The 8573-nt window shown below is 40.7% G+C and overlaps 1 protein-coding gene across 2 annotated transcripts; it reads right to left on the reverse strand.

Annotated features, from left to right (window-relative positions):
• Positions 1-2621: 2621 nt before the first annotated feature.
• On the reverse strand, positions 2622-8034 carry LOC135231246 (endogenous retrovirus group K member 19 Env polyprotein-like). 2 transcript variants are annotated; one of them, XM_064284666.1, is made up of 3 exons: positions 6939-8034; positions 4005-5784; positions 2622-3700 (listed from the first exon to the last, which is right to left on the reverse strand). In XM_064284666.1, the coding sequence occupies exons 2-3, from the start codon at positions 5739-5741 to the stop codon at positions 3683-3685; spliced, it is 1755 nt and encodes a 584-aa protein (XP_064140736.1). In that variant the 5' UTR covers positions 5742-5784; positions 6939-8034; the 3' UTR covers positions 2622-3682. The 2 variants fall into 2 exon arrangements, with proteins under 2 accessions (XP_064140736.1, XP_064140735.1); XM_064284665.1 differs by lacking the exon at positions 6939-8034 and having other exon boundaries at positions 4005-6912.
• Between the last annotated feature and the right edge of the window lie 539 nt (positions 8035-8573).

Here is an 8573-nt window from a genome sequence, read left to right on the forward strand (position 1 = left end):
AGATGGAGCGACTTGACATGCACCTGACAACAACAATATAAACACTAAAAGGATGATAATTGTTACCAAAATCAAATTATAATTTAAAAGAAATTACCTACTATAGTTACTGAAACACTGTTGTTAGGTGCCGTCAAGTTGGTTCTGACTCATAGCGACCCCATATACAACAGAACGAAACACCCTGTCCTGCGCCATCTTCACAATCATTGTTAGGCTTGAGCTCATTGTTGCAGCCACTGTGTCAATCCATCTCCTTAAGGATCTTCCTCTTTTTTCACTGAACCTCTGCTTTACCAACCATGAAGTCCTTCTCCAGGGACTGGTCCCTCCTGATAACATGTTCAAAGTGTGTGAGACATAGTCTTGCTATCCTTGCTTCTAATAAGCGTTCTGGCTGTACTTCTTCCAAAACAGATTTGTTTTTTCTTCTGGCAGTCCATAGTATATTCAATATTCTTCACCAACACCATAATTCAAAGGCATCAATTCTTCTTTGGTCTTCCTCAGTAATTATCCAGCTTTCATATGCATATGAGGTAATTGAACATGGCAAGGCTTGGGTCAGGCACACCTTAGTTCTTAAATTGACATCTTTGCTTTTTAATACTTTAAAGAGGTCTTTTGCAGCAGATTTGCCCAATGCGATACACAGATACTCAAGCGTAGATACTCCATACATAAATACTGAAACATAGATACTCAATAAATATTAGGACCATTTATCTCTTAGGCTTTCCATAATTAAAAGACAGAACCCTCAGAATGTGTTCAATCTCCCTTTCATACTTTATCAAATACCTTTTTGCTAACATCTCTGTTTTTTCCCTCAAAATCATTTTCTAAACTCTTGGCTCTTTAATTGTTCAATTTAACTCCTCTTTTCTGTACTTTTTAATGGATTCAAACTTATAATAGATGACTTCTCCCCTATGAAGGAAGGTCTTTCTTTTTTTTTCAGTGTTATGGTCCAGTGAATGTAATTGGATACATTTCCTTCAGAATTTAAATATGGTTCTGTTCAAGATATATTTGTTTTATATATATGTGGAGAATGACTGATAGAATATAATAAATCCAGCTTTGTCCTTTTCTGATATGGATCAATGTATCAAGTGTCCTGAAGACTTACACTCGAATAAGCAGAGAAATCGCTGCCTCCCCAAAATTATGACTTTTTTTTTCCATGAAGATCCTACAGGACCTGTTCTGGTTTCTATAGCCATTAGTTTCTCTGTCCTCACTGCTCTGATTTTGGACTACTTATTTGGTACAAAGACACACTCATTTTCAGAGCAAATAATCAAAATACCAATTGTATTCTCCTTGTTTCCTTAATACCCTGCTTCCTCTCCACCTTGACTTTTTTTAGTCAACCTAGACCAGTCACCTGCATCTTGAGACAAACGTTCTTTGGAGTTATATTTTCTGTGGCCGTTTCTGCCATTTTAGCAAAGACCTTCATTGTGATTATGGCCTTCAAAGCCATCAAACCAGGAAGCACCCTACAAATGTGGATGGTGGCCAGTTCTCAAATGCTGTAGTTTATAGTGGCTCCCTTATTCAAGTATGTATCTGCACAATCCAGCTGGGAATCTCTCCCCCTTTCCCTGACGTAGACTCATAGCCTGAGCTTGGCCAAATCATCCTTCAATATAAAGAGGTATCCACCACAGCCTTTTACTGTGTACTGGGTTACTTGGGCTTTCCGGCACTACTGAGCTTGGTGATTGCTTTTCTGACCAGGAGGCTGCCAGACAGTCTCACTGAGGCAAAAATGATCACATTCAGCATGCTGGTTTTTTGCAGTTTGTCCATTTCTTTCATACCTACCTACCTGAGCACCAAAGGCAAAGCAAAGCCATGGTGGCTTCAGAAATCTTTTCAATCTTGACTTCCAGTGCTGGCTTATTGAGCTCTGTATTTCTTTTCAAGTGCTATGTGATCCTGCAATGATGAGATAGGAATTAAAGGAAAAAAGTACTTGAATAAATTCATTCCAAAAAGCAAAGAAATTAGTGTTTAAGCTTCATCACTGATATGAAACAATAACGTGGAGATAAAGCTTCCAAAGTGCAGCATAAAATAGATTAAAAAATATATATTTATGCATTTCATTAAAACAATGACAAGTGCTCTTTAACGGTGGCATCATCATTGTTAGAGGCATCATGTCATGGTGGAAAAACTCTGCGGTCAGATAGACAAATGTTCACATTTAGCAGCCCTCCTGGCTGACTCCAACTTTCAATGTGCCCACTTAACATTTCTTTGAGTCACATTTCTCATTTCTAAAAACAAGTAATAGGTTAGCAACAAGTCACAAAGGGTTAGAGTAAGGATCAAATGAAATGAGTTATGTGAAAACATAATGGGTACTCAAAAATATATTTCCTTTCTGTTACCCTTACTCTAGTTGTCATTTGCTTCTTATTTAAATAAAAATTGATTTTTAAGTAATGATAGCTTCTGGTGGTAGAAAGCTAGTGACATCTGACTTGCCCACATTAAGCTACTCACAAACACAAAATGATATAATGCCGGGGGCCAGCCTCAGCAATGAACAGGGTTACCAGAGGAGGGGTAGAGTTCGGCGAAAAAAGAATGAGCGGTAGAGTGTCTTATATTTTCATTCTGCAGAAGAAGAAGGCTCTGCTCTTTATTTTTTACATGGTCTTTTATATCATAAGCTTACAAAAGCATAACATCGCATGATCAATAAAGGGGCAGTACAAGATATAATCATAAACATCATTTCCCAGAGACATAATTTTCCAAGTGACACATAGTACAGTTCTGCGTGCGCACACAAATACAATGAGTTTTTGTTTAGTTGATTTAAAGTAACAATTGACTTCACACTGCTTTACACTTATGCTTAATCTTGCAATACCTTCCACAGTTTTTTTAACAATTAATCTTTTTGCAAAACCATTGCCACATAGGCTTTGTCCATCTTGTCCAGGGTGGTCAAGTTCTTGAAGTCCAGCCACTTTGGGTTACGTCATATTGTCCACGATTATGCCAAGGACAATTAGCCCAATCTCTATACCCAAAGACCAGTCAAGCACAGCAGTGAGCGGGGTAGACGAGAAGGTTGACCTGTAATTGGCTGAGAAATTGGCTGAGAGAACTCACTGCCTTTTGTTTTTCCACTTTTATGGGATCATGTGTGGGTGGTGGTTTAATCACAAAAGGGCCTCGGTAAATACCAGGATTTCACCATCCTATTCTTGTTTTCCATAGTCGAGCTATTTGTTTTTCCCCTAAGACAACTTCATGTTGATCCCCAGGTAATACACGGGCTGTCCCTGCCCGGGATTTTACCAGGGGATTATGAGTAGGACGCCCCCCTCCAAAGGTCCCTAAATCTATAATGGAATTTTATGCTTATACATTCTGCTATACACAGGCTGAAAATGAAACAGAAACAGAACACAGATGACAGAGATATTCCTGACTTTTCAGGAATTCTTCGATGTTTATGCTGGGGGCAGTGGGTGCAGAGGGGCCGCCCTTGCAGCCTGGCTCCTCCTGACTTTTCAGGGATTCTTTGATGTTTATGCTGGGGGCAGTGGGTGCAGAGGGGCCGCCCTTGCAGCCTGGCTCCCAGCATCTCCCCCTTTTTTATTTTTTAATTTCGCTAGATGAAGATCTGAAGCCACCTTTTGGATAGCTTGATTTAAGATTCGGAAGATGACTGGAAGAAAGAACAACAAAATCAAGAATAAACATAAAGAAATACCCGTGTTTAACAGAATGTTTTTAAGACTATGCTTTTGAATAAAGGAATTTAAGGAATCAATAAATTGTTTGGCTATTTGAGAAGAGGAAAAATCTTTTTCTGCTTTTGTAATATCTTGTATTTCCATATGTAATTTGTCAATATTAAAACTCAAATCGGAATGATTCCATATGCCCTGGATATGATTTTTGATTTTTTCCCAATTATGTATGGTAGTATTTACAGGCAGTGGAGTAACACAAATCCATCTGAAACTTACATGGCATCTCAAAGTAAGTCGCACTTTGAGATTAGTGATTTCTTGTCCTATATATAGAATTGCTTCTTCAAGGGCATTAATTTCTTGTTGTAATTTTCTATCAATGGCTTCTTGTGTGGCTAAGGCTAAAGTAATATTTTTACTTAAATTATCTACATAGTTTGCCGTATGAATCTGTTGTGTTAACGCCATAGCAGAAAGTGAAAGAGAAGTTGCTAAAGCTATGAGAGCGGAAATCCCCAGTATTAAAGCTGCTACAAACCGTTTGGCTCGAGATAAAATAGCAGAAGCTTGTTTTAAGGCTTCTAGGCCTGAATCATCATACCAATCTTCTTGTAAATGTACAGGAATCATAATATATTTTGGCTGTTGTAAAATCATCATACTTTCGACAGGAATTGCAGGATTTATACAACTGGTCAGTATACAATTTTCACAAGAACTAACATAATGTGTTTTCTTGTTTTCTATAACAATACTAGAGTGATTGTTGCGGCTAATTAATAACACATATGGAGCAGGTACACAAGCTTGAATATCAAAACTGTCATTATTAAAAGGACGGGACAAAGTGACATTGCCGGCAGCAGTTGCCAGTCTCCACAAAGATGGATGTATGTTACCCGTGAAGGTAGAAAGAATAGGGGGAACCCATCCATTTATATGCCAACGATTAACTTTTTGTGAGAGAGGGACTAAGGTATCTTGCCAATTAAAACGATATCGAGCTGATTGTAAAAATAGACGATAATCATCTTCAGGATTTAAAATACTACAATCAATAAGACGTGCAGACATTTCAGGCAAAGCATATACAACTTGTGAATTATACATACAATTTCTCCAAATAGGAAATCCTTTTGAAGGGTCAATCATAGCCCAATCTTGATTGCTCTTAGAATCCTCAGGAGGCGACTTATCACAGGTAGGAAAAAGAGGAGTGTGTACTTTTGGGATACCTTTAAGAAAGTCAGTTTTTTCTGGAAGGATGAGGCGTAGAGCCCATAATAATCTGTAAGGCTGTTGGTTTTGATTTCCATTAGGTGAATCAGTAATCATTGATTTGAAGCCAAAAGGAATACAGCCAGGGATAGTTTTTTGCAAATTTCTTAATTGAATACAAATAGGAGGATTATCTGATATACCAGAATAGGAATAATTAGAATTAAAGCCTTGAGGGTTCCAAAATATGGTTTCGCCCCCCAGTAATGCAGAATTATTAGTAAATACAGAGGGGGAAGGATCTTCCCAGGTGACGGGGTGAAATATAGGAGGTTTTGGGACATAAGCCCAATGTATATCAGCCGTAACAACACATACCTGGCAGGAAATGATAGCGAGCATAGCCACAAAAAGAGTACCCGCATTTATGGGAATATGTTGATCCACGGTTAAGGTGTGAGCCAGATGAGTAAGTTTTTTGAGTTGGCCCCAAGTTGGGGGCTCAGCCGCAATGGTTCGATGGGTTCTTGAATAAGGAATATATCTCCGGCTTCTCCACCGCACTTTGTCTCGAGATGAAGAGTTGTTGAGGTTTGTAGAGGGTTGTATAAAGTCAGTGAGAGGGGGTGGAGTAGAAGATGAAGAGGAGGGAGAACTAGAGACAGGCGAAGGTGGGGGTGTAGATGGAGCATTTTCAAGAGACAGATTTCTCAGAAGAGTCGTGGGAGGTGTTAGGTTTGTGAGCAGTGAGGGGGGAAGTGTTGGAGGAATTTTGGTGGTTTTTGGGTCTTGCATGTCTGATGAGTCTGTCGGGTATCCACAAAGGGGAAGTTTCGTCCTGTGGGAAAACACAAGCATAGCCTCTTCCACAAGAGATTAATGGGTCAGGTCTTTTCCATTTTCCATAACAAGAAACTACCCCCTGGTAAGCAGGTTTTTGCCAGCTGATACCAATCATAAGGAGTCATCCAGCTGGTTGACAGAATATCTATTAACGACAATGTATATGGAGACAGGGGTCCATATTCTTTGCAGGCATTTTTAACCTCCTTGAGGAATTTATAAGAAAGAGGAGTCCATTCTGCATCCTCATCAAATTCCCCGCTATAATGTACTGGAAAGCACAAAGGGAGGGTAACGTCCCCCTCAGACAAGCCTTGTTTTAAGGCTGCTTTGATTTTTGATTTTCCTGCCAGAGAAGGAGGTGGGGGAGGTAAAGGTACTCTATTTCGAGGAGTAAAGGTCAATGATTTAACCTCATACTTTGGAGGCTGTGACTCAATTTGCAACTTTCGTAAAGGAAGAACAATATCCTCATCCTGATGATATCTAGCAGCCTCCTCCTCTAGATCGACTTGCTCCTCCGGGCTCAGAGTGTCATTCGTGATTGGATTAGATAGACCAACAAAGGAGGGGGCTGAAGGGGTAGACACTACAGAAGGATGTTTCTGAAGCAGAGGTGTTTCTTCCTCCTCTAAAGTGGGGTCAGAGTCAGGATTGTCTAGTACTTGGAATGCTTTAACAGAATCGGGAGTTGGGTCAAGAGTATCTCTGATAAGCATCCATAATGCAAAAGCATCAACAGGCACCCCCTCAGGACCACATCTAGTATAATATTTTTGTAGCTGTTCTCCCACAGCTTTCCATATGTCCAAATTAACTGAGCCTCCCTCTGGGAACCAGGGGCATTGTTCCTGAACAAAATGTAAAAACCGAGCTACTTGGCTTCTAGTCACTGCGGTTCCCCTTTTTTTGAGCATACACGTGATGATATCAATAAACAGTTTCCTTTCTGCAGAGGATGTTTGTCCCATAGTGTTTTTCTAGTATTCTCTTGCTTATACAGGGGTCTAACAACTTCTCATATGTTTTGCCTATCTTTCCTTTCCTATCCCCGTCCTCTCTAACAACGGGGTGGCTAAAGGGAGCTTTTCTCCTTTCTTATTTAGCTCTAGGCAACAGCCCTATCTACCCCGAGACGACAATGCTTACCTTCAGGTCCCTGTTCGGGCGCCAGTTGCCGGGGGCCAGCCTCAGCAATGAACAGGGTTACCAGAGGAGGGGTAGAGTTCGGCGAAAAAAGAATGAGCGGTAGAGTGTCTTATATTTTCATTCTGCAGAAAAAAGAAGCCTCTGCTCTTTATTTTTTACATGGTCTTTTATATCATAAGCTTACAAAAGCATAACATCGCATGATCAATAAAGGGGCAGTACAAGATATAATCATAAACATCATTTCCCAGAGACATAATTTTCCAAGTGACACATAGTACAGTTCTGCGTGCGCACACAAATACAATGAGTTTTTGTTTAGTTGATTTAAAGTAACAATTGACTTCACACTGCTTTACACTTATGCTTAATCTTGCAATACCTTCCACAGTTTTTTTAACAATTAATCTTTTTGCAAAACCATTGCCACATAGGCTTTGTCCATCTTGTCCAGGGTGGTCAAGTTCTTGAAGTCCAGCCACTTTGGGTTACGTCATATTGTCCACGATTATGCCAAGGACAATTAGCCCAATCTCTATACCCAAAGACCAGTCAAGCACAGCAGTGAGCGGGGTAGACGAGAAGGTTGACCTGTAATTGGCTGAGAAATTGGCTGAGAGAACTCACTGCCTTTTGTTTTTCCACTTTTATGGGATCATGTGTGGGTGGTGGTTTAATCACAAAAGGGCCTCGGTAAATACCAGGATTTCACCATCCTATTCTTGTTTTCCATAGTCGAGCTATTTGTTTTTCCCCTAAGACAACTTCATGTTGATCCCCAGGTAATACACGGGCTGTCCCTGCCCGGGATTTTACCAGGGGATTATGAGTAGGACGCCCCCCTCCAAAGGTCCCTAAATCTATAATGGAATTTTATGCTTATACATTCTGCTATACACAGGCTGAAAATGAAACAGAAACAGAACACAGATGACAGAGATATTCCTGACTTTTCAGGAATTCTTCGATGTTTATGCTGGGGGCAGTGGGTGCAGAGGGGCCGCCCTTGCAGCCTGGCTCCTCCTGACTTTTCAGGGATTCTTTGATGTTTATGCTGGGGGCAGTGGGTGCAGAGGGGCCGCCCTTGCAGCCTGGCTCCCAGCAATATAAGAATCTGAGCTTACCAAAAAAAAAAAAAAAAAAAAAACCCACTGCAGTTGAGTCGATTCCAATTCATAGTGACCCTATAGGGCAGAGTAGAACTGCCCCGTAGAGTTTCCCAGGAGCGCCTGGCGGATTCGAACTGCAGACCTTTTGGTTAATAGCCGTTAGCACTTAACCACTACACCACCAGACCTTAGGGCAATATAAATAGTGCTCTGTACTCTTCCATATGCCCTGGTGAAACATCGTGGATCAAAGCTCGGGTAAAGTCCTTGGGGAAACTGAAGGTGCTGCCCAGGGAAAACCAGTTGCCAGCTGCCATTGAGTCAATTCCAGCTTATGGAGACCCCATATGTGTCAGAGTGGACTTGTGCTCCATAGGGTTTTCGGTTGCTCTCATTTTAGAAATAGATTGCCAGGCCTTTCTTTTGAGGTGTCTTTGGGTGGACTTGAATTTTCAACCTATCGGTTAGCAGCCCAGCGATTGCAGGACCCAGGGACACCACCCAGGAAAAAAGTGCTTTATCACTA

Source organism: Loxodonta africana, chromosome 4 (genome assembly GCF_030014295.1).
Source record: "Loxodonta africana isolate mLoxAfr1 chromosome 4, mLoxAfr1.hap2, whole genome shotgun sequence".
NCBI lineage: Eukaryota > Metazoa > Chordata > Mammalia > Proboscidea > Elephantidae > Loxodonta > Loxodonta africana.